The following is a 26705-nucleotide window of genomic DNA, read 5'->3' as shown; positions in this document are numbered from 1 at the left end:
CATCCCAAGAACAGCATCATTTCCACTAAACATCATAGCAGCATTATGCTTCTGTGCAGCTTCTGTGCACCTTATTATCACCTGATGCATTCTCCAAGAGACCTGTTACATAGCACTCATCTGAAGCTTAGCGCATACATATTATTGTCTTAAACAAACAATTCTGGTGCTGAACTTGAAAAAAATGGTTCATTTAACATCCCTGTGCAAACTGAGGGCCCTTGGCCCATTTGTGAAAAGGAATGGAAAGAGCTTGCTTTCATAATATATTTGGTGGCAAAGTTAGTAACACGGCAGAAGTGAGTATTTAAAGCTAGTTGTTTTCTTGTCTTTTTGATGAATGTTGCATGCATGTATCAAAATGAAATAGTACTATACTTGAAATCATAGCAGTCACACAAGATATAATGTGAGTTACTGATGATGGGTATTGTCAGTGACAGTCTAGTCTTGCTCAGGCCAGATAAAATTACTTCCTTTGCTCTATAAATACTGACAATAATAATCAGACTTATTTCCTTTGGTTCTGCATTGGTCTCCAGTCTAGTTTGAGAAGGCAAACTCTACCTGTCCTAAATGTCACTGCCATGACATTTCACTGAGACGTCAAAGCCATTAGAGTCAAAGCAAGGTGAGGAGAGACATTTCTCAAATGAAATGAAATCTGGTTTTGGAAGTGAACCATGGGCTGTCACTGGAGTTATTAATGTCGACACACCTCCCGAAGGCTCTACTGTGATTTGGGGCATCTAAAATCCCTCCTTGCACTATAAAAGTCACGACGCCAGTGCCTTTATGTGGGCTCCAAAACTTTTAAGGTCGCAACACAAACTTTTAACACATCTGGCTATTTACTTTTGCACGGTTGCTGACCTTTAACTGTCAACTCTTTCCCAGCCTTCTGTGTTTCCAGCCTTGGCTTGACAGCACTGCCATTGAACGTCTATGGCTGACTGTAATGTGTAGAGAATAGTGTATAATACAAAATAATGAGTGCAGTACTTTAAATGATAAAACCTCAATGATTATGCCGGGACCATTTTATCTAAGCTTTTTTTCAGTTATAGAGCTGTTCACATTCTTTTTGTAGTCACAGAACACTTTCACTGTCAGAGTTCATTCCAATGTGCCAATTGACTGTCCCTCTGTTAATCTGATGCTCTCCCTTGACCCTTCTGATTTTTTTTTTTCCCACATTTCTGCTGCCTGCTGAATAGAATAATACGTTTTTTAACTTGTTCAGTAAAACCAATGGTTTCTCTTACAATATGTGAAACAGGATGCTAAAATGGAAAATCATTCAGCGCTCTGGGCATTGCAGCAAATTTGCAGCAAACACATCTTGACATATTTGCAGCACTAATAGATTAGTTCATTTTTCGTCATTGTTCTGCACATATGGCTTGCAAAAATCTAACTCAACTGATAAGATAACAATCTTATCAGAGTTGCACAGCAGCTTGGTGACAGAGATTTAGTTGCTGTGGCTTTGGTGCAGTAGTGATGCAAGCGCTGTTATATATTAGGGCCTTGAATTCTTGCCAGTTACCTCTCCCTCTGCCTTGTTGATAACAGAAAATGGATGGTATTCATATTTCCTTATAAGAAATTGATCATGATTAAAGGAACAGTGCTTTGTAGGTTCTTTTCTATTTTAAATTTAGATTTTATTTGACATTTTCCAAAGCATATTAAAGGAGCGGTACAGCCATCCTCTGTGGAGCTGGGGAGTGTTTGAATTATTAAATACACTGATCCTTCACAGATTTGTAGAAGGGACATGTCTACAATTATTTCACTTTTCTTCATCCTCTGTAATCTCCTTTATGGCTCCCTGACAAGCCTTCAGTGTATCCCAAAAGCTGTAGCATGGTTTGAATAAATAACTGTGTCACCAGCTTGTAATTTGAGTATTAAAATCTCATTGGCCTTCAAGCACTGCATTAGCGAGGCGGTCTCAAAGTCCCCAAAATACATGGAGTATTATACATTTTTACTGCTCAGTGTTTGAATTCCCAATAGGCTAACTGGAAACATCAAATGTACCAGTTAGGGTGACCAGATCCCCACAAACTCAAACACTGTGTTTGTGTGTGGCAAAGTGTTAACAATGTTGGGAAGTAGTAAATGTATTATATTTGAACTTTTTCAAACATCTTGCTATATAAATACATAAAGAATAAAAGGAAGCTGAAGTTTGTTTTCATGTTCCCATGTGATGGTCTATATATACTCTTGCATTCTCTGTTATTTCACTGTTATTTCAGCTGCTGTTCAGTGTGAGATTTGGAATTCAGTAGGGAGGCGTCCATAGACTTGCAATTTCTAGACAATTATGACACAAACACACATACTGTTTCACTTCACACCACATTTTTTTACTGTGCGAAATTGAAAAATGACACCAGCTAAAACAAAACATATCTCAACATATACTGTTTTCTTTAATTTTATTTTGTGGCAATGTACATCTTATTCATCAAAATCTGCAAAGCTTCTAAGGTTTTGGTAACATTAACTCTTTGGGAACAGCATTAGACCGGCTAAACTTCATTTGACTAAAATAAAAAATAAGAAAAAAAGTTCCCATTAGCCAAACTTTAGAAAAGTTCATGTTCTGCAGAGCCAGTCAACATGTGGGACATTGTCTCAAGATGTAGGACAGGTGGACAAGGAATAAAATAAATAAAAATAAATAAAGTAGCAGTATATACAGACAAATTGTCATTGTTTTTCTCGCTCTTATTTTTGGTTTCGCACAGGAGAAAATATGGTGTGAAGTTAAACAGTATGTGTTTCATAATTGTCGAGAAATTGCCAGTCTTTCCCGAGTACGTGTACATTTAATATACAATTTTGGGGGATAAGTAGCTAAAAACAATGACTGGTGTATGTCATGGCAGCTGTTGCAATCAGTTACTCACCAATAATAGTAATAGTTCCGTAATTAATCGAGGTGGTCGTCTTGAGCGTGACACAAAAGTTTCATAAGCAAATCATGTAGTTAAAATTTAATTGACAAATGTTTTCAGAGAGAAGATAAACAAGTACTCTAAAAATAGTCCTATTCTCCTCTTATCAACCCTAATTGACTGTGTCATTTTTAGAGGGCAGGGTAAAACGTTGCGCCGCCACATTTATTTATAAACGCTTTGCCACAATTGGTCACGTGATCATCCCGCTGGCTAATCACGTCGTAGAACTGATGTGACGCACGAGATTCAAAGTTGCCAGCAACGTTTCTGCTCAGACTCATCTTCTACTTAAGTTTTTGACAAGCTTCAAAGAAAAAAAAAAGAAAACTGTGTCCATGTTGGTGTCCAAGTGAAGCGGGTTTTCAGTATTACAATGGAAAACCAAGTTATTGGACCGGGTCCATACAGGGCGACGAAACTGGTGAGTGTTGTGAACTAAAGCACGTTATGTTGGAAAGCTTTAACTTAATGTAACTGGAGAGACTAGGTAGTTCTTCGTGTGTGGCTTAACTATTTACGTGTCAACGTAAAGTACCTAGTCGTAAATTGAACTAATAAATAGCACTTACGTTATCAGTTAGGTTTATAAGCGTTTACAAGGCTGTTTAGAGTGAGGCTACATTAAAACTAAGTACACATAGATGTCGTGTATTTGCATATTATATGTAGTTAGTTATCACAAACACACTCGGCGCTTTTTATTTCGTGTAAGAGCTCGATACACAACACAGTCTGCTGTTAATGTCAGCTCTTTTTACGTCCAAAGTCCAAAACAAGTATTTTAAAATATCCACTGTTTGGGAGCCATACACAGCACACAGTTTGACCCTGCTGTTCCTGTTTCTGTTCAAACGCCCACCTCAGTGTGCCTCCCCATTAAAAGCAGGGCACTGAAACAGAAGCAGATAAATGAAGTTGAGCTGTCATTAATTTTTTTTACACCTGTTATTTTCTGTGATATATCTGAGTCAGAAAAGGTCACTAAAGTGCGATTAAAAATCAAAGTTTTCCAGGGTTGCAGAGAAACACCTTTTTTTAGTTTGAACACAATGGAAGGCTTTTACTAGCCTTGGCCTGTTTACTCAATAACATCCAGGCTACTGGCTCTTTGGTTTAACTCTTGTAAATCAGATTTCTGCCATGTGGTAGTTGGATCAATTCTTTATTGAAATTCATTCTCATTTATCGAAGGTCACAAGTACACAATGGAATCGCGTAGTTTTTGTTTTTTTGTTTGTTTGTTTTAATTCTTCTGCAAAAAGAAAGAATTTCTAGAAACTGTCAGCTAGCTTTCCACCTGCTGCCCCAGCATTCTTCCTTCACCAGTTTCTTCTTCCATGTCTCTCTTTCAAACAGTCTGCAGACGAGCTTATTGGCTTTTGCTTTTTTGAAGATTTTCAGTCTTTCCCTTTACTTTAAACCTTTTTCATGATTGAGACCAGCCAGGGCAAAGGTTTCTATTTGCAGGGATTCTTCCAGGTATTAAAGACCTTGTGTCGCCTAATTCTCTCTCCCTCCCTCTTTCTTGCTCTCTCTCTGCTTTTATCTAAGCTCAAAGCCTTTTATTTTTCTCCCACACATCTACACAGTGTAACACAATGATGGTAATGCATCCCAAAACACGATGATGAGATAGTGTTTTATTTATTTTTTATACGTAAATCTTTTTTTTTTTTCCCCTAACAGGAGGATAATGGAGTTGTTAGAGTAGTTTCAGAGTAGCCCTTGCATGTTTTAAACCATTCAGATAACCATATCAGTGTCTGTTCTTCATTTGTTATTTAAATACATGCCTGTGTATGGCTGATACTACCATCTTAAAGTAACTAATGGGCATCATGCATGCAGATTTGCTGCTGTGACAATATCGTATGAGCGCTCGTATGAACTAAAAACAGTATTAAAATGTCTGTCAGCACTTGAACTTGGTGAATGCATAAAATGCTGTTATCAAATTATTATATTCCATAAATGACGTTAGCCTGTGTTAGACTAGACTTATTTTTTTCAGTTTGTCACCAAAAAGTCTTGCTGTTGCATTTTTGTTGTCAAATATCAGATAACATCACTCTGCAGCGTTTCTCACCACATTCTGTGTTTTGCTGTTATGCAGTGGAATGAAACTATCAGACTTTTTCGCAGTGGCATGCCACTTAGAAGGCATTGGGCACACTTTCGCTGCTATGACTGCAGCTTCACGGGAACCGAGGCTGTGGATTATCTGCATAATCTGCTGAGGGACAATCACAACTTTGGTCCTGAGGTAACCCGCTACCAGACCCTGCAGCTGCTCAGAAAGTTCCTCAAGGCCCACGTGATTGAAGATATCAAAGGCCGCCATGGGACAGAGGACTTTGAGGACAATGGCCATTTGTACAGGTGCTCCTCTGTCATCCTGCATTGCTCCTTTGTTTTTGGTTTGTTTGTTTATTTTATATTAGAAGACATCACTGATGCATTTCCACATTACAGTTCATCTGTGTTTAGCAAGTGCATCTCTTTACCTCTTTAACTGAGCCCAGTACTATTGACTGTCTCTCCAGGTTCCCAACACTGTCTCCGCTCAAGTCTTTTCCAGCAAGGCCTGTAATAAAGGACTGCAGTGACTTGCCCAGACTCATCCGCTGGGATGACTATGAGGAGCTGCCTCAGCAGGAGAACATTGCACCCGTGAAGTCTGCTGTCCTGGTGAGAAAGAAATGTTCTAGCCCCAACTGTGCTTCCATTAGCTCCTTTTATATATCCTGTTTCTCTTCAGCTTCAAGACACCTTCTGTATGTTACATCAGTGCTATAGATATTTATATATACAGCACTCGTGTAACATACAGAAGGTGTCTTGAAGCTGGCATGCCCAACAAACAAAAATGTTAAATAAATATCAGTAAACAGGCTCAATACTTATTCCCTGTATCATTTCTAATTATTGCACATAACTAAATTTATGGACATCTATGGCTGGATTCAGTTTTCATTAACAGACCTCTGACATGAAGTTAAACTTAAGTTAGTAAGTATAGCTTTTGTTTGATTGTAGCACTCAATTTAATTTTCAAAGTAACTTTTTCGTTTTCCTTTTTAATCAGACTTCAGATTTGTGGAATAAAAGGCACAGCGTTGCTATTGGAGATGTGCATGAATGCAAGCTCATACGCAGGAAGGAGATAACATCAAAACAAGTGGATCACATCTGGAAGTCAATGACAGTGGCACAGTATGTTACTATTGTACATTACCTGTTCATCACTTCCATTGTTAGTGCTGTATGGAGGTTTAATTCTAATCCTGTTTTAGTTTGCAGAGAGTGCTGGGTCTGAAGACACTGGATGGTGTTTTGAACCCAGCGCATGTCAATGGCAAGCACATTGTTCACAATGTGTTCAGTGTCAATAAAGCAGGCATAGTTGTATTGGAGAACAAAGCTGGTATGCTGCATTGGTTCCCAGAACTATTGCTTCTTTTTGTTGTTGAAACTTGCTGTATGATTATAATTCACCTATTCTGTTTGCATTTCTAGAGGACATGCCCTATTGGGTGGTAACTGCAATGAAATGCCTTGCTAACTGTAAGTATAATTTTTCTGTTGACTCTAAATCATTCTTTTTATAAAAAGAGAGAGTGAACGAAAGGAAAAAGCAGCTTTACCTTGAGACTGGTTCGTTATTTGTGAAGTGCAGTCAGGACAATGACCTGACTGCCGTAACTAAGATTGAAAATATCAAGAATCATTCTGTACAATTGATTTCACTTTCATTTTATTTTATTTTGTTAGTGAGTTTCAGACAGGTGATATTTCTCTCTAGACTTTTAGTGCCATAAGCACTTGTAATTTTTAGGTCTCTTTTTACAAAGCCTGTGTGTGTATTTAACTTTCCTCCACTGTTCCTTGTGAAAAGCCATAAATCTGTCTTTGTTTTCTTTCTCAGGGCCTAATGGCAATGAAAGCAAACAGCCAGTGTACCCAGGTTTCGAGAGGGATGTTCTTAGAACAGTAGCAGACTACTACCAGAGACTTAAAGAACCCCTGCTGACTTTTCATCTGTATGAAGTGTTTGTCAACATTCTCAGTGAGTGCCTCACAACGTGGATTCACTACAGTGTTTTTGCGCTGCTGTTTTCTTGTGTTCGTTTTGCTAAGCTCTAAGTTTACCCTTACAGTGCCGGACTTATCTTTTATTATATCACTACAGGTTTGCTGCCAGTGCAGGAGGCAGCCAGTGAGGCTCTTCAAGTAAGCTGCCTCCTTCTGCCGCCTCCCAACCGAAGACGCCTCCAGCTTTTATTGCGTCTCATGGCCCGAGTCTGTCAGAATCCCCAGCTTCCTCCACTTAATGACACGATTGCTACCCGCACACTGGTACATAATCCTACAATTTATTTATTTCACTTTGTACTATTTCTGCTTTTTAACTAAGTCCATTGTTTTAGTAAAAGCTCATAAATCAGTATTCATATATTACAGGAGGACAAATGAACCTGTTACATAATGGAAATTTGATAGTCCAGCAGATAATTCTATTTTCATAAAGGTTATAACCATATATGTCAACCATAAATTCGTTGATACGTGTACCACAACTTCCAACTGCTAAAATAAATCAAGCAAATGGAGGTATAGTCTTTTTCATGCATGCACTGAGCCCCTAACTGTACTAGTATATTGCTGACAGAGGTACATGAAAGAATGAAAATAGCTGACTTCATCAGATCAGGACATTAAATGTTCCTTAATGTGCTAGCTCCCTCCTACAAAGTCTATGTAACTGATTTTGCTAGTTCATGTGTAAAAACACTTTATTTCAACACACTCTTTTATAGATATTTCTATATAATAGTGCACAGAGTGCCAGCTCATGCTGTGATAAAACAGATACAACTGTGATCATTCATATAACTGTAAAACTGTTATATGAGCGTGGACATTGTAACAACATTTTAATAACACACACTGATGCATATTTTTGAGTTACTTGGGTAAGTCTGAGGTATTCATTTTTACGCTGCACACTTTCTTTTCAGAATGCACTTTGTTACAATTTGCTTACTGGCTTTTGGTTGTCTTGACAACCTGTCCATCACCTGCAGTTGCCTCTACCATTCCACACGTTGTTGTTCTTGTCAAATGCCTCTGGTACATTTGGTAGATTGCCTAGTATAGTTAAAGAAAAAAATCATGCTTTCAGAATTTTGAAATGATTAAAACATGTTTGGTTGGAATTCTGGGATTGACTATTTGACAGCTTTGACCTTGAAATGTGTAAAAGAAGAGATAAACATATATTTTTGACAGGCTGTGATGAATTAAGGTAAGGAGAATGAATAAGAGAGTGAAGCTCTTCAGAAACACAGTTTGTGCAGAATCATTGTTACCTGATAAGAGTAAATGGACTATAGTGCAATATTGTCAGGGATTCGGACAGTCCTTTATTCTTAATACCGAAAGGGAATAAAAGAAGTTAAAAAGACTCAAAATTGCATATGTGGTAGATATACAGCACGTTTTTTGTGATGGGCCTATAAACATGGAAATGGACTGTAGAAAGTCTGGCTGCTTAATAGCTGCTTTTCAGTGAGAGTTGGGGGTTCTGGGGGATTTCAGGGAGGTTGATGTGGGTGTATTATTTCCACAAGTTCAGTGTTTTTCAGTGCAGTCATTATAATGATTATTTTGTCTTACTTTGCAACAACCCCAGGCACATTAGACCTCTCTCACATATAAAGACCCAGTAGCAAATATGTTCCAGGAGGTATTGTTGTACAAATTACTGTGGGAGTACTGGATTTTATAAAACACTCTTCATAGCAACATGCTGCAAGTGAAGCCAGTTAAAAACTTAATGAACAAGGGTATTATATCCATTTTATTTTTTAACTGTATAGCAGTGTATCACTTTATTAAGTCTTCATATTATCAAGATAATGAACCCAAAAAATCTATGTCTTTAACACTGCCTGCATGCAAAATTCACACAATATAACTTCCACAAAGATGTTTATTACTTTGGATTTATGACGGTGCTTAACATATTTTAAAAATCTTCGATATTGCTGTAACGTAAGGAGCATACTTTGACTGGCGGTCACCCTCTCATCCAACTCTCACTGTGGTGTCTGTCTAGATGGTGCAGATGTTCTCTCAGTGCGTTCTTGGCTCAGCAGACGACATGGACTTGGATGAGTTACTTGCCACCAAATTGGTTACCTTCATGATGGAGCATCACAACACCATCTTCCAGGTGCCTGCCAAGCTGCGTTGCCAAGTTGAAGAGCATCTGTCCCACCTCAAAAGAGCACAGGTTCGTACACATTCAGTCACAATGAAATTGAAATTAAGTTTAGTGTTATATTAACCAGAGCCCGACCGATTTAATTTGAAGATTTAAACAAGGGAACAAAGGCAACACACGAAATGAGTGATTTATTTTCCATCTTGATGGGGTTTACAGCTTATACTAGTGATTAGAATGGCCACAGCTGTTTTTCATCAAGCACTGTGTGAGGGAAATTGAAAAGAAGCTTCATACTGATCATTGAACAAAGAGAGGAGGCACTTGTGTGACAGAGACGGACCTTGTGGGACAGTTTTTTGTAAAACTTTGTCCCTGCGCTCTTGATCAGCTTCGTTTGATGATGAGGGACTTCACCTATAAGTGTGTGCACACAGCTAATTCATATTAGGTATGTATATGGTTAATTTTGGCTCGTACTTTAGTAAATGAAGACTGTATTGATAGTACGTGTTCAACATCAGATGAAGGCCCAAATTGATTATTATCTTTTACTCCATCAGTGGGCCTCTGTCCCACACTGTTATAACTATAAACATTTTTTTAATGTATTTCTATGTCTTTGTGTCTTCCATCAGATCAAATATGAAGGTGCTGATACAGATTTCAGTGCATCTCCAGCCTTCTACAAGCAGATCAGCAGGGTGGAGTGTGAGGAGCAGAGGGTGATAGGCACTCAGACCCCCCTGCAGCAGTTGCTAGAAGGCCTGATTGCAGACAAAGAACTCCCTGCTAAAGACAAGAGGAAAAGACTAAAACAGGTATGCCTACACACCAAGGATGTCATTAGAGCTAGATTCAACTGGATCTGTCTCATTAGATTTTAAGGGGAAAGCCAAGCTGCTCTCAAACAACAAATTACAAGCATTTATGGAAAAGCCATTTGAATTTTAAGAATGCGTCAGAATCAATTCGCTCCAGAGACCGTGAAAGACGTGATTGCACTGTACTCGTTTTCCTGTAGTACTCTTGTTGCCATAGATGCGGTAAGTACTGGAGAGGATGCTAATGTGAAACAACATGGCACTGTCAGGTGCAGGAACAGGTCTGTTGGTACTTCTGTGTGTTTGATCATGTTTTGCATCGTGGTCAGATGATCAGGGACAAGTTATATACAACTAAAAGCAACTGATGTCACAGAGCTGTTAGCAAAAACTGTAACACCTCAACTTTAACTTAAATTCATAAAGATAGGATCTGTATTCAGAACTCGTAGTGAGTTTAATCTTTTGATTTTGACGCAATTTTTTTTTTATGAAATGTTTCTATAGCTTTTTGTATATTAGTATAGATGGCAGTGCCCCATATACAACCTTTACTGAGGCTAACTGTGTGCTAATAAAGGAAATAAATAAAGGCTTTGTGCCGCTCATCGAGTCAAACATTACCTTTACCTTTTGTTTGCAGTAATGTTTGCACTATGTCAGAATATATTTATTTGAGTGGTATGGCTGTAGCTTAATTCATTGGTACTGAATATTAGTATCATGACATTTCTCTTGAATTTTTCAGGTAATGAAATTAAGGTCTAGAAGGAATGTGAATTTAGAATCCAGAACAATGTCGGTTTTCTTGTGTACACTGTAAAATAACGATGCATTTCCCATCATTGCAGTTTCAGAAGTCCTACCCTGAAGTCTACCATAGTCGATTTCCCACTGAAGAAAGCAAAGCTGCTGTCATACCCGAGAAAACCCCACGACTCAAACCTAATCTCATGTTCTTCAGCATCAAGAAACCCTTCCAGCCTTTTCAAAGAAGCTGGAGTTTCAGGGCATGATCTGCTACCACTAAAACATTTACACGAACTTAAGGCCTCGAGGGTTGTCCTGCAGGTTTTAGATAACACCCTGGTGTCAACACACCTGAATCAAATGATTAGTTCATTACCAGGCTTCTGGATAACTGCAAGACACGTTGAGGAGGTAATTTAGTCATTTGAATCAGCTGTGTTGGATCAAGGACACATCTAAAACCTGCAGGACACCGCCCTCGAGGCCTGGAGTTCGTCTTCACGTCTTAACCTCAGAGTTATATAATGGTGCTCTCACCACAATTACAGCGCTCTTCATTAACCACTACATTTCCTTGCAGCTATGGTAAACAAGGATGATGACTTAAAGAGCGTCTTCACTCAAGTTATAGAAGAATTATAAGAGATTTTCCTGAGTTTCTGTTTTAATAAGAAACTTGAACTAAACTATGATCCACTTACACTTAAAGAGTTATTAATCGTGATTTTTTTTTTTTTTTTTTTTTTCTTAGATTTCATTAACTGGTACTGGTACTTTGTATGGTTACAAAGATCTAAAACAGCAGAAAATGAAAGTAGCAACAATAGTAAAATGCATTACAAAAGTATTAACAGGTTATCGGATGTTAACATTTGGTTAATCTTATAGATGAAATTCAAGTGGTCTTGAAATATTGGTAGACAATTATATTGTATCAAAATATTCTTGGTGCTCCGAATAATCACATGTAATTTCATGATGCTGACTCAACAATGCAGTGCTGCGTTTTGTTTAATAATAACAATAATAATAATTATAATAATTTCATCATAAATTTGAATTTAGGTGGCTTAATCTTTTTTACTTTGATCAGGTAGACCTTTGCTTAATGATGAACATATCAAGAGTTTGCCTAGAAACTAAAGTGACCCTCACTGGTCACTTTATTAGGTACACTTGTTCAGCTGCTTGTTAAAGCAGATATGATTGAGATGGCATTCTCACAGCCAGCTCAGTGCATTTAGGCATCTTTGAATGTGCCATGGTTATCATCACCAGACGGGCGAGTCTGAGTATTTCAGAAACTGATCTACTGGGATTTTCCCACACAGCCATCTCGTGAGTTACAATAGAGTGGTCAAAAAGGAGAACATCTCATGTGAGATCTCAGTCACTCATGTGAACTAAGAACAGGAAACCAAGAATACAATTCACATGGCCTAACCAAACTTGAACAATTAAAGACTGGAAACCCTCCGTCTGGTCTGTTGAGTCTTGAATTCTGCTGCGACATTTGACATAAATGTCATGAAAGCGCTGAGCCATCCTGCCTAGCTGGTTTATTAATGTGGGGCATGTTTTCTTGGCACACTTTGGGCCTCTTGTTGCTGTATTGAGTATTGTTGCTGACCATGTCAAACCCTTTATGACCACAGTGTATCCATCTTCTAATGGCTGCTGCTAGGAGTATAATGCAACATGGCGCAAAGTTGAACCATCTCAAACTCGTTTGTTAAACATGATAGTGGGTTCACTGTACTGATGGAAAGGGAGATTTGCATCATAGATACACAGCCAACAAACCTGGAGCACCTGTGTGATGCTATTATGTCAATATGAACCAAAATCTCTTAGGAATGTTTCAAACAAATTGTTCACTCTGCCACCAAAAATTAAGGCAGATCTGGAGGGAAACCTGGTACTAACAAGGTGTACCTAATAAAGTGGTCAGTTAGTGTATGTGGCATTTTTACAGACATGTGATGCTCTGGTTGTAAATTCCATTTGTAACAACATAAAGGTTGACACATTTGGGGAAAACTACACAGTCAAGATGAAAATCATAGACTTAAACTACTACAAGTGTATATACTGTATGTATTTAATTGATGCGTCCCTTTCTCTGTCCAACACTGTGCTCTGTAGACAATTCATTTCATGTCTTAGCTTGTTGGTTTTATTCTGTATATAAGAACTGTTTTGTTGATTGGTACATACTTCAGTGCTTCAAATGCCGTTCTTTCACTTTTAAATGCTTATTTGTTTTTTTGTATGTCTTCTATTCAGTCAGGTTGTTTTTTAAATCTTGGACTTAAAAAGTGTGTTATTTTTATAGTGATTCTGTCAATGACTGGATTGTTTTATATCCCTAAACAAATGCTGGATTAACTGTTACACTTGAATTGCTGCTCTGTTCTGGAATTAAATTAATGTTTATGATGAATTTTGTATTAAAAAAATAATTGGCATACATCACTGTTTCTTTTCTTTTATTGCTGTTTTGTTCTTGAAGGTTTTGGCTTTTTATGAGTTTGTTTCTACAGCATATATATCTATATAGATATATTTTTAATGCTAAAATATAATTATTGTTATCAAAGTTACTGTTTTACAAAAAAGCTTAAAAATATTAAAAGCACATTATTTTTGATCAGGATTTCATAATTACACTTATTGCATTTGTGAACAGAAAAAAATGCGTTTAGTGGCTGAATGTTCAGATGATCTGTTCATTGAAGCCTCATGTCTCAGTGGAAGGGTGGCTGTCCAGAAGCCATTCTTCAGGAGGGGAAACAGAGAAAAGGCTGAGGTAAGCCAAATTACACAAGAACTGGACTGAAAGTCAGTCATGACAAATCTACTACAGTGAGTTTCTACAGCCATCTGTTAAACACAGTGGAGGCTTTGTAAAGGAGAAAAAAAACGCAGCCAACATCCAAAGAGAGGTAAATGTCCTTCAAGAAGCCTGGAGAACTATTCCTAAAGACTGCTTGTTTTGCACAGGGATATAAATATCACTATAACTAAGCCACAGGTTTGCTTCGGAACTAAAAAGTGCGTACTTCAAGAACACCAAAGAACGCCTGCCAAAAAAGAGATAAAGTTAGAATGCAAGAGCATAATTAGCACAAGTAGAGCAAAATCTTTTGTCATAATTCCACATTTGGGAATGTTTTTATTCTTACCATTACGTCTCCATTCATAGCATTCTTAAGATAGATCTTCATATTTAAATAGTGAAAGACTACTGAGTTCTCAGTTTGCTCAGATGCAGGTGTGCCAGGCTATTGGAATTCTTGTGAAGATTTATCTGACATGTGCATAAAGAAACAGCGAAAGAATAAAGAGTGTGATGCGGTCTGCTTGACCTTCAGTTGTTGACGCTTCTCCGTCATCTTTTACCTTGCTGTAAGTGCGTACGAAAAGCTCTTAGCTGATAGTGATAATAATAGAGATTATATGAAACTACAGAGTGCTTGGATAGCAGTGAGATGTTAAACAGGGACTGATAGTCGTGACAGCATAAGAGTTCTCAGAAGTTGCCACCTGCCTGATCTCACAAACAAATAATCCCACACTGCAAAGGCTTTGCCCTGTACTCGAGGTGGAAAGAACACTTTTACCTCGGTCACCCACTTAACTCATCATTACTGGTCATTCACAATAATGAAGCCATCAGGTTTATGTTAAACTTGATGGCCACAAAGCCAAGTTGTGTCAGATTCCTACAAACAAATAAAAGGCCAAAATGGATAAAAAGTTTGTGATTTTGCATTAATTATGAATCGCACAAACAATTTTATTTTTCCTGTCTTCATTGAACACACTAAGTCATCAGTCAGTGCAAGCTGGAAAAAAAATTAAGTGGACTCTTTAGTATTTAGTAACTGGTAGACTCTTGGGCGCAGCGTGCTCACAAGTGCAGTGCTAACATGCTGATATTTAAAAGGCTGTTAACCTTCTTACTCCCACACAGTACAGCTGAGGCTGATGCAAACAGTTCATTTCGCAGATATGTTGTCACAAACCGGTTAAAAAAAATGGATTACTTAAAATTTAAACCTGAAATGTCTTTGAATTCAGGTGTTTTCACTCCCACTGCCACAGCACCCAGCCATACATGACTTTACAAACATTTGTAAAAGAATGGTTTGGATGTCACTGTTTCAGCAAGTTAGTTTGTAAAATTTCTTCCCTTCCCTTGTAGATATTTAATTTTTATTGTAAAGTCGAGGCACCTAGAAACTACAGCATCTCTGGGAATGGGGACGTCTGTATGGCAGCGTGGAGGTCAGGCTGTCTCATCCTAGCTGACAAATCTTAACTATGTCTAGATGTCTGTTATCAAAAGGTTGGAGGGGTGATAGACTGCGGTTTGTGTCCTGCTTGAGTTTTTTGCACTTTATCTCACCTGAATGGATTTGTGTGACTAGCTTTTTATTTAGGCACTTTGAATAACAAGAAAAGGTTGTGTCTGGGAATATTTCATCACTAATATTAATATGCACATTCAAAAACAAGAGTGCATTTAAAAATGATGCCAAGACATCCTTCAGAAGCATCCATATGCGATGAGATGGATGTGAGCTAGGTTTAGATGCATATTATTACTGACTAAGCTCTGAGCATCACAACATCTGTTCAGACCTACCACTTTATCAGAATTGCAGCTTCTGATTCCCTCAGAATGAGAGCAGGTCCACATCTACTCAGAAAAGATCTGCACTTCGAATACTGAAGGCAGATTTCACACACATTTGTAGGCATTTGTTCTGATTTTCTGCAAAGCAGCCATCGATATGTCGCTTTTCCTTCGCTACAGTGTAAGCACACCTTTGACTTTACTTTTGTGTTTGAACAACTGGGCAAAGTCAAGTAACATGCAATGTGCATCCATGTGAAAAATCATGTTTGATGGCTAATTAGCTGCAGAATTTATGCTGAGGGTTCATAACAAATATGTTACACATATTCCTCTGTAAGAAATCTTCCCTCTGCTGTAAATATAATTAGGTTTGTGTCCAAAGCAACGCAGACAGATAGAGGAGAAGGTGACTGAACGGGACCGGTGTGAGGGTCTGAAAGACATCAAGGCTGTGGAGACCTCTCAGTGAACCTAAGGCAAAATTCAAACATGGAAAGTTATGTTTTTAAAGTTTGCTCTTTGACACTTGGTGCCATTGCACCGATAGGCTTTTTTTTTTTAAGCGCAACACCTATAATTTAGCTTTCACTTAATGATTGCAGATCACAGTTTAGGAAGCATTAGTAGCAAAGTAATGACTATGGGGAAGTCATCATCGCTTATTAATTATGTAATAATGAGAGGGAAAAAAAATCTATTACATAACTTTAATGAATGGTGCTGCAGAGAAGTCTGTGGTCATTATTATGCTTCAGGTATTATCAGCACCTTATTATTCCAGCCTGTTTGCCCGCAGATACAGTAAGTGTTCCATTCAGGGTGATTGGTAATAGCTGATGTCTCAGCAGGGGAGTGAAGGGGAGGGAATTAAGTCCATCATCAGGGATCTCTTCAGCCTTTGTGGCAATGAGCACAAAGCCTGCCCTGAATACACAATAGCCAATTTGCTTTGATGGATCAAGAGTGTATAGCTGGCATTCGAAGATGCCATGTGTTCAGCTCAGAGACCCTCAACATATATGATCTTCAAGTGTTACGAGCAGGCTCTCTATTGTAAATTGTCTAAAACATACTTGAGAGACGACCTTGAACAAAGTGGAAACAATCACGTTTCGGTTTACTGGCATCTATTATAAAAATCGAATTGCCTGTATTAAAATCAAATAGGCAATTTGTCAAAAATAAAAATGTTATTGTTTCCCTAATCAAGCTGAAATCATCGCCATTGTTTTCAGTGCCTTCAGTTCTGAGTGATTCATTCCCCCGTAACCTTGAAGGTTTTCTCTCGTTTACTCTCGATTCTGTCAGGAGAGGAAATAAAGCTTAGCAGTTACTTTTCACTTTCTTCTTCTTCACTTCCGAAGCTGTATAGGTCACATGCGCCTTCATAGCATTTTTCTGGTGTTACGTGTCAGTGAGTCAGCCCATGCACTCCATTTGGGAAAGCCCATGCTGTTTCCCTAATGCGTTTCTGGGAACAGACATGTAGCTGTTGTAATTGCTTTTTCACTCCGTTTTTGAAGTACAGGTGTATTATGCGATCACAGCGACCTGAAAGCACGCCGGCACAGGAGGAAAGGTGATCCCGCTCGATGTGTGATATTCTCCTACTGTCAAGAGCAAAATATGCAAAAAAGTAGATACTGGATGCCACTGCTGATATTCATGTGGATGACCTTAGATGCATTGTGTTTTCAATTGAATTAAGCTATTATCCTAAACTAAGGAAACCACTTACCTTAATTGATTCTGATTTACACAAGCTGCGCACTGTTCAAGTCTCAACTGCTCATGCATCACTCATAATTACAAGAGCACAAATATTCACAGTGTGATATCCACCTACCCTGCAAAAAGTCAGCATAGCTCATCTTCCAGCAAACACTGTGTTACTGTAACACAAAAAGTGTAGAAAGAGAGAGATTTCTCAGCAGATACGATTTACAGTCACTGTCTTTATTAAGTACACCCTGCTAGTAATGGGTTGGACTCCTTTTGTCTTCAGATTGAGTACAGTGAACTCATTGTAATGTTCAAGAAACCAGTTTGAGGTGATGTGAGCTCTGTGACATGGTGCATTAACCTGCTGGAAGCTGCCATCAGATTATGGGAACACTGTGGTCATAAAGGCATGGACATAGTCAGCAACAATACTCAGGTTGGCTGTGGTGTTTGAAAGATGCTCAGTTGGTACTAAGGGCATGAAAGCGTGCCAAGAAAATATGGTCCACACTATTACACACTACCAGCAGAAACCTGAACCACTTTTACAAGGCTGGATGGATCCATGCTTTCATGTTGTTTACACCAACATGACCCTATCACCCGAATGTTACAGCAGAAATTAAGATTCACCTAACCAGGCAACATTTTTCCTCTTCATAACTGACAAGAGCGAAACTCAGTGTGGTCTTTGGTTGCTGTGTTCAAAGGTGCTCTTCTGCATACCTTGGTTGTAATGACAACCTGGATTGAAGCAGCCCATCAGCACATCATTCTTGACCACGTCTTTAAGGCTAAATATGTTGACTTGCTGCAATGTGACTAATTAAGAATTTGAGCAGCTAAACAGTTGTGCCTACTGAAGCAGCCAGATGTGGTGCCCACCCTGGACAGATCACTAGTAAGTCCCACACATTCACATCTATGGGCATTGACCTAGTCCCACTGAGTGCTTTTGGACAGCTTTGGAGGAAGCCAGAGTAACCAGAGAGAGCATGCAAACTCCGCACAGAATGGCCCAGGCAAGACGGTGAACTTGAACCCTAGTCACCTCACCGCCGGGCTGACCTATTTCTAGTGCCAATACAATACAAAAAATGTATTAAATGCAGCTCATATTCACTGTGAAATTGTGAAACAGAGCAATCCACACCTTCTTCATTGGCTGACCTTTTTGATATCCTCTCTGCAGTCCACACAGCTGCTCAGGGAAGTCGAAATTCTCTCTCCATCAGTGTCAATTAGATAACAGCCAATTCAGAGAAAATGAGGCTGCACTGTCTGTGCTCGGATGGAGTGAACAGCATCTTTGAGCGACTGACTGAGTGATGTGTTTTTCTATCAAATGAAATGAGTGTCTTTTTTGTCTCTTATCCCCTTGTGGTGTGGAGCAACACGTGGCTTTGATGCTGATTTTGATTTGGATCCAAATGTAAAATTAGCAATAATAGCTTACCTTCAGGAAAGGGAACATCATTAATCCCAAGCTGCACACACAATTTTACCCCAACTCTTTTGCATCAGAGGCAGAGATGCTTTTAAGGCAGGAATACGATCGCTTTGACATCAACAACAGTTTGTAGTTCTTCTGTTGCTGCAGCTGCCTGAATAGACGCCATTCAAGCAGGCAAACATGAATGGCAGAGATGGTTTATAAATGGCGCTGACGTCCGTTGCATTCATGCGCATGTATTAACGATATTGGACGATAAGCAGACATGTAAACTCAGGGGCCGGCATCAGCGGCTACTTCCGTTAAGGTGCACAGGTCTGTGTAGGTGAGTCCATAAACAGACAATGAAAGAATGAGTCAAAGGAAGAGCGAGAGGAGTCATTCACCATACTACACCCTGTGACTCAGGCCAGCCTTACAGCGAGACAGGACACCCACATCGTCGTCAGACAGACATTCAAACCACGAGTAAAAATGTGTTGCTGTGTGAGAATAAATTAGTAAGCAAGTTATTTTCTCCATGACAGCATATTTAATCAGGAGTAGCAGTTACTCAAACGATTTGTGCTTTGCATTAAACATTTCAGAGTTTGTCTAGTGCCAACAAAACACCACACAACAAAGTGATTTTGTCATCTCGGTGTTTAAAGTGCGCAGAGAAAAGGAAGCTTTTCTCATGAATGTTTGAGCTGAGATTTACATAAAAGGACATGAATTTATTAGTTTTCCAATGGCACACAGCTGAACCTGAAACGGCAAGAAATGTGTGTGTGTGTGTGTGCCTCTTTTTGCCTCTGTAACATTATCTTCTTTTACCTTGACATTATAGCTGAAAGTTCACCTCTATGGAATAAAATGTTCATTAGCCTCTAGAGGAGATCTTTGTAAGGCTTTTTTTAAAAGAAGACATTAATTAGCATTGTGGTTAGTTTATGGATTCAAAGTGTCAGGAGAATTATTCTAAAACACTTCTTCAGTTGAGAATCAGAGAGGAGAAACACAGTTTTACTTGTATACAAGGGCAGCAGAGCACCCGCAGTGAGAGTGAGGGCTCTGTGACACGCGCTCTGAGACTGCCCTGGTCTTTATTTATACATCAGTGGGTGTTTGTTCCTTACATTGGAATGTGGATGTTTAGGTGTGTGTGTGTGTGTGTGTGTGTGTGTGTGTGTGTGTGTGTGTGTGTGTGTGTCCATAAACGACTTCCCTAAACCTGCTGGTCTGGAAGTCCAACAGTTCATCTAAACAAAATGCACTTAGCCTAAAACAGACATAGATACGTTTATCCTACCATAAAACAATATGACAAGGTACGACCTCTCCCATGCTCCCAAAATGTGGGTTTGAATACCAGAACATCCTGGAATGCACACAAAGCCTACTAAAGATCACACATCCTATCACTACACAATCGATTATACACCTCTAAGCATATATGGTTAAATATTCCTAAGCATAAATGACAATCAACATTACAAAAACCTAACACACACTGTGAAAACACCTCCAAATGAATTCAGTGAAAGGTTGTCAAGATAAGGTCGTCTAAAACATTTATGAATGAACTTGTATAGAAAGTGTTTCGAGTAAACAGTATCTAACACTTCTACATTCTTTAAAAAAAAGTATGCTTGGTTTAACTTTAAAATAACCAATGAACCAGTCCATCAGCTCAAAGCTATTGTACATTACTGCATTTTTGTCATAATTAGTGGTAATATTGAATGATGATGAAATGCTCTGTACTCATATAATTACAAATATGGGAAAATATGCTCACCTTGCTTTTGCTATCAATGACTTGGCTCTATTAACAGGTTGTACCACATACTATATGGGCAAGAGTATGAGGCCACAACTCTTAACTGGCATCAGCACAAAAAGTGTACATCAGGAGCTTCATGTCACTGGTTTCCATTAATGTTTCATTCTTGTCAGACAGAAACAGAAACAAACAGCACATGTTGTAGTATAGTGCCACTGAAGTTTAATATAATAACATACTGTAGTTCCAAATGCTGCACTGTTCACTGTTACAGCAGGATCACCAGATGAAGAAACACTGTCAGACTTTAACAAATGCTAAGCAGTCAAATCATTTCAGGTATAACCGTCTATATTTAGTGGTTAATGTGAGAATCACAGGTAGATATTCTCAGAATCTGCAGCACAATCCACAGACACCAGAATTGCAGCAGCCGCAGCAAAAGCGACATTTGATGCCACGCTTCTGTCTGTGGTACGGCATCTGTGTGAAAGAGGACAAGAGCAGAGAGTTTATCTTCAGCCGTAAGTCACTTCATTCTCTCTATTTTTACATAAAGCTGTGAGTGCAGAGTCTATTTTAAACATCTGCCTGCATTTGAGAGATCTCACAATAACTGTCTGAATTCATTTATTGAATTAAACACACCAGCCATGAGTCAGCTGATACCTCCTGATGTTCAGCAGCTGGACTGTCATTGTTCACAGCCTCTTGTAGCTCTTGCAGTTCTCGTATCTGTAGAGAAAGAAAACAGATCTTAGCATCTTCACAACAAATTCATGCAGAAGAAGCACATTACATGAATTTAAAAGAGTCTGTTACCTCAGCAAATGTGGCAGAGCTCTGCTGAATGCAAATACAGATGAGTGCAACGGCCACTGCAACTAACTGAACGCCTTCATCTTCAGGAGGTTTGAGTGGTTTAAGGTGGTCAGATCCTTTGACTCTCTCGTTGACTCTTGTCAGCTCCTTTGTGATGGTTGACTGAGGGAAAAGGTGCTGGTATTTATACTCATTTGCTCCACTGCTGCCTCGTCACTCAGAGTACAGAAACTACTGTCGGGAACACGCTTGCATCAGTAGGACTGGGAAAACCAATATATTTAAACATCGGAAGAAAAGGTCAAAGTTCATGCCGACTGAGAAAAGTACAGATTTTCTCATTCCTCAGGAATTTCCCATTCCCAGAATTTCATAGCATGGGAAAATAAGGAATTTTGCAATGTTCCTGAAATCAGGTAGAGTAAGAGCTGTGAGTGACGAGGCAGCAGGGGCCCAAATCAGTATAAATATCAGCACTTCTGCACACATTTACCATCAGACAGAAGGACTCAGCTCACAACAATCATCCAGACCAGGAGAAAGAGTCAAACTTGAGCCTCTCAAAGCCTCCTAAGATGAAGACGTTCAGTGTTGCAGTTGCAGTGGCCGTCGTGCTCACATTCATCTGTGTTCAGCAGAGCTCTGCTGTCCCAGTCACTGAAGTAAGAACTTGACTTTAACCAAGTGTATTAGCTTACCAGCTGCAAATGTTTGTTTCAATGCTACAATGTGGTTTCTACTGCACTCAATTCATTAGCAGGAGCAGGAGCTGGAGGAGCCAATGAGCATGGACTATCCAGCAGCAGCACATGAGGAGGCATCAGTGGACTCATGGAAGGTAAGTAACACTAACTGAATGAATGTGGCCAAATTACTTCAGCTAAATGAAAGTGTTTGTTAGAGCAGGTGAAAATAAAGAGCAGTGATGCTGCTGCAGATGAACTCTGTGCTCATGTCTCTTGTGTTTCCCACAGATGCTGTATAACAGCAGACACAAGCGTGGCATCAAGTGTCGCTTTTGCTGTGGCTGCTGCACCCCCGGTATCTGTGGAGTTTGCTGCAGGTTCTGAGGATTCCTGCTCCCACAACCACTCAGTATTAACAAACTGTATGTCACAGACAATGTGTGAGATTATACTGTTTTAGTCACATTGTGTCCTCAGTTACTGCCTCAACTACATGCTTGTATTACACAGTTTATCACAATAAACTTTATGGTCATTTAGATATAATGTGCAGGTGGTTACATATGGTTAAAATGATTCAAATGCAGTAAGTATACACGTTTTTCATATAAATATAGTCCATAACTTGATTTGGTCTGTAGCCCACATAATTAAACACTTTAGTTACATAAAACATGTGAGTTTTGATGTTATGTACTGTATAGCCTGTATAATAAATAAATATGTAGCCCAATAAGTATAAAATCCAGAAAGCTACACAACATGGGGCGGTTCATTTACAAACACAGGTCTAACTTGAGTTTCACACAGTTTTTTGTTAGAAAATAATCAAATTGTTAAATGCTTAAAGTACACAAAATGTCAGAAATCTGCACTGTCATGAACAAAAATTTAAACCTAATTTTTCGTGATTTGTTGGATTAACCCTCTGAGGTCTGAATCCCAGGCTGTGCACATCAACATCACAGATTTGTACAAATAAAGTTTATAACAAAGACATGTTAAATATTAAGCACTGAAAACAGCTTGGTTGTTGTTGTTTGGAACGTCATTTAATGCATGTTGTTTGGTTGCCATAGTGATGCCTTGATGCTAAAATGACATCACAGCATTTAAACATGTTTTGGATGAAAACATCAGCATATGAAAACAGAACTGAAGAGACACTGCAACCAAAGCAGACGACTAGTGAAATTTCTACGTTTCCCTGAGGATTAACTGCTCTGCAATTTACCAAGAACTAAAGTAAGCTCAGATTTCAGTTTATAAACTTAAGATCATTTACTTAAATATAAAGCCTGATTTTCCTGCTGGCCAGGACAGTATTTATGTACTTTACATTGTGAGAAACTGAGGCTACGTCCACATGTACAGAGGATATGTTTGAAGCTTTGTCTATGCATTTGGGCCTCAAATCGTCCACACCTAAACAAATGTATTGAGTCACTGAAAGGTGAGATTTTTAAAACTCCTGCCAGGGTGGAGATTTTTGAAAAGTACGTTTTGTGTTTATGTGTGGACGAGGAAACGGAGATTTTTGACTCAGGCAATGTCAAAAGTGTGCGCCGCTTTTGACGTGACGCTTTGTCTACGTTATTGTTTACATCAGATCAATTTCTACAATGGCCGATGTAGACAAAATACTGTTGCTGTTAATCTTAGTATCTGCAGTTTTACACGCTTACATATACACACACAGTTTACTGTGCCTCCATTTAGAAAGACAGAGGCATCAGAGTGAGCATCAGACATGGCTTCTTATTTCAACACAGATCGCTTTCACAACCCAAATCCTGAATACTGGTTTTGAATAAATGTAATTTTAAAAAATTACATTTATGTATGCTATATGCATTTTGTCCATTCCAAAGTTGTGAGTCTATACCAGCCAAAATGCTGTCTTTAGTTATTAACATTTGCAATGATGAAGGCACTTGAAAGTAACACAAAATTAGCTGCCTTCCAGAAAAGACAAGAACTTTTCAGAAGTACGTAAGGTTTTGTGAGGTTTTCCTCCCAAGCTTCTGGACTTCTGATTGGCCAGCATTTCTACACGGTTAGGATTTGGCATGTTCTTGACAGCGTTTGACTTTGTTTTTAGGGTTTACATGTGGAAGGAGATATTTTTTCAAAACTGCACATGTGGACGGGATTTTTGTTTTGTAAACGAAAAAGGAAAACTCCTGTTTTCAAAAATGCCCGTACGTGTGGACGTAGCCTAAAGTTATCACAAAAAAGCACATTAAGCTGAACATTCTGAGTTGAGGTTTAGTGATCATTGTTGTTGTGTGTTCCTTGTAGTCAAAATGAATGGAAGAGGAGATGAATCACAAAATAACCGTAATGGTAAGCACATGTACTCAGTCTTGAAATTGATGAAAAACTGATTTTCAGCAGATATTTATGAATGCTAATTAAAAGATAAAATGATCTTGCAGGCCGACAGGTTAACCCAGAAAATCTTCCAAGTGGAGATCAGGAACCAGCTTATGAACCAGTTTATGAACCAGTTTATGAACCTATTGGTGGATTCTGGGGTTTACTGAACAGTCTTTATCATGCTCTCTATAATATAATTTTTTGGAGGCTGATGGAGCTGTTAGATGAATTAGAGGAACAATATGATGTCTTTCACATTGACAATGTCAATGACGGCAATGTTAACAATGTAAACATTGCCGACATTGAAAATGATGATTCTGATGAGGCATTTGAAGACTGTGAGGATGTTCACCAGTACATCCCAGAAGAGGATCCTCAGCCAGGTGTATCCAGGAGGAGGCCTAGAGAGATGGATGAAGAAGATGTGGAACCAAACAAAAGATTCAGATGGAGCGAGGAGTTTTCTGATGATGACTCTGACTTCATCTCTGCCTGCGACACTGATAGCGAGGGCTGTCCTCATGCTGGTAATATTGCTGATGAGGACATCAATCAGCAGGTACCAGAAGAAGAACAGCTGCCTGTTGGATCCACGAAAAGGTCCAGAAAGGAAGATGGAGATGAAGAAGAGCCTAATAGCAAAAAATCCAGGCTTGCAAACTCCGAGAGCAGTAGTGATGAACTTTTTGAAGACGCACATGAAGAGCTTGACAACCATGAAACTGGAGGCTCGAGGAAGCGGTCCCGAGAGGATTTTGAGGAAGAAGAGGAAAACTCGCGTGTTTGCAAATTTCGGAGGTGTTCAGATGAGTCCACCAGCACCAGTGATGACAACTAACGCTATTTCGACGGCGTTTTCAGTATCCTTTTAATAGGCTGATAGCTTTCTCATGTGACCCTGAATCCTCCTTGCAGGCTGCAATAAGCTGGGCATACACTGTGCGATTTCTTCAGTCGCGTTATTCAGCTCCTGCTCAAACTGTCCGATTGACTGGCAGGGGCTAGAAGTTCGTAGGTCACGATGCAGGGTCTCACACTATACGGCCCGATGCTCACACTGTGCGTCCATAGCATGAAGGTTAAAACACAAAATCTTACACTATTTTCACGGTTGTTGCGGTCGCGATAATTTTGTGAGGTCACGTCGAAAAGGCTCGGATGACCTTGCCAAAGTTCTACAAGTCGTGCCTCCATCGCTTGTGTCCGGATCACACGCCGCACTGCCGTGCTGTTCCGTCTTTTCGCTTTTATTTCTGTGTTTGCGCATGCGCAGTGTGAGACGCCATGTTGACACCCTCACGATGGCCGACAGGATTTCAAACAGGTTTGATTTCTTTACGACCAAACGCTTGATGATCGGGAGCTGGTCGTGAGGTGTTAATCGCTTCTCGTTACCCCATGTATACGATGCACGACACGTGATTAAGGCCAAACTCGGGCCGATCCCCAAAACGGTCGCACGACTGAAAAATCGGCTCAAAATGGGCCAAAAATCGCACAGTGTACGCCCAGCATTAGGCTGCCGGGGGATTCCCATCATGCACTGGGTGTTTCTTCTTCACCCTCTATGTGTTAATAGACCTCTCTGTGCTGAATCGTACTTGTTTTTAACCTCTGTCTCTCTTCCACAGCATGTTTTTATCCTGTTTTCCTTGCCCCTCCCCAACCGGTCGCAGCAGATGGCCGCCCCTCCCTGAGCCTGGTTCTGCTGGAGGTTTCTTCCTGTTAAAAGGGAGTTTTTCCTTCCCACTGTCGCCAAAGTGCTTGCTCATAGGGGGTCATTTGATTGTTGGGTTTTTCTTTGTAAGTATACCTTACAATATAAAGCGCCTTGAGGAGACTGTTGCTGTGATTTGGCGCTCTATAAATAAAATTGAATTGAATTGAAAATTGAATGGATGTCACTGTGTAGAGATATTCCCTCCATAGAAGGCTTAGACCCAAATGCAGATTCAATGCACATGGTTAAACTATTTATAAGACTTTGTTTAAAGAGAGGGAATGGAGAACGTGGCTAGAGCTAGGAGTGTCAGCAGAGAGCAGGAACCAGAGGAAAAGCTATCAAGAGACTGATCACCTGGGTCGTGATGGGAACAATCCAACGGGAATTCTTCATCCATCAGTCAGCGTAATACCTAAAACTTTATTCAGATGTAAATATATTATATTTTTAAATAAAGATCATTGAAGAATATGAAAAAAAATCATCAGTGGTTTTTAATGACACTGCATTTCATTCATGTGTCTCTATTGGACAGTGTTGTAGAAGTATAAAATCCAGAAAGCTACACAACATGGGGCGGTTCATTTACAAACACAGGTCTAACTTGAGTTTCACACAGTTTTTTGTTAGAAAATAATCAAATTGTTAAATGCTTATGTAACACCCGTCCCACGTTCTATTGAGAGGGGCCCTGGGTTCCTGTTGTTACTTTCCTACTGATACTCCCTTTTT

General features: G+C 39.3%; 4 protein-coding genes across 7 annotated transcripts; 3 read left to right on the top strand and 1 right to left on the bottom strand.

The window, feature by feature from the left end:
- Positions 1-3219: 3219 nt before the first annotated feature.
- depdc1b (DEP domain containing 1B) lies at positions 3220-11302 on the top strand. Its single transcript, XM_039619232.1, has 12 exons — positions 3220-3396; positions 5089-5354; positions 5519-5663; positions 6061-6188; positions 6269-6399; positions 6492-6539; positions 6901-7041; positions 7165-7331; positions 9094-9270; positions 9840-10022; positions 10877-11063; positions 11275-11302. The coding sequence occupies exons 1-11, from the start codon at positions 3349-3351 to the stop codon at positions 11039-11041; spliced, it is 1599 nt and encodes a 532-aa protein (XP_039475166.1). The 5' UTR covers positions 3220-3348; the 3' UTR covers positions 11042-11063; positions 11275-11302.
- Positions 11303-20559: 9257 nt separating this feature from the next.
- Positions 20560-21395, bottom strand: LOC120432757 (hepcidin-like; the record flags this gene model as incomplete). Its single annotated transcript, XM_039619487.1, has 3 exons — positions 20560-20843; positions 21009-21095; positions 21183-21395. Coding segments are annotated over 3 exons (393 nt in total), but the record flags the coding sequence as incomplete, so codon positions are not given.
- Positions 21393-22407, top strand: LOC120442763 (hepcidin-like). 4 transcript variants are annotated; one of them, XM_039619958.1, is made up of 3 exons: positions 21393-21844; positions 21949-22020; positions 22157-22407. In XM_039619958.1, the coding sequence occupies exons 1-3, from the start codon at positions 21758-21760 to the stop codon at positions 22250-22252; spliced, it is 255 nt and encodes an 84-aa protein (XP_039475892.1). In that variant the 5' UTR covers positions 21393-21757; the 3' UTR covers positions 22253-22407. The 4 variants fall into 4 exon arrangements, with proteins under 4 accessions (XP_039475892.1, XP_039475891.1, XP_039475890.1 ...); XM_039619957.1 differs by having other exon boundaries at positions 21946-22020; XM_039619956.1 differs by having other exon boundaries at positions 21943-22020.
- Positions 22408-22691: 284 nt separating this feature from the next.
- On the top strand, positions 22692-25298 carry LOC120442761. Its single transcript, XM_039619953.1, has 3 exons — positions 22692-23113; positions 24170-24214; positions 24307-25298. The coding sequence occupies exons 2-3, from the start codon at positions 24175-24177 to the stop codon at positions 25086-25088; spliced, it is 822 nt and encodes a 273-aa protein (XP_039475887.1). The 5' UTR covers positions 22692-23113; positions 24170-24174; the 3' UTR covers positions 25089-25298.
- The last annotated feature ends 1407 nt before the right edge of the window (positions 25299-26705 follow it).

Source organism: Oreochromis aureus, linkage group 11, assembly GCF_013358895.1.
Source record: "Oreochromis aureus strain Israel breed Guangdong linkage group 11, ZZ_aureus, whole genome shotgun sequence".
Taxonomy (NCBI): domain Eukaryota; kingdom Metazoa; phylum Chordata; class Actinopteri; order Cichliformes; family Cichlidae; genus Oreochromis; species Oreochromis aureus.
This window is presented reverse-complemented; position numbering and strand designations above follow the sequence as displayed.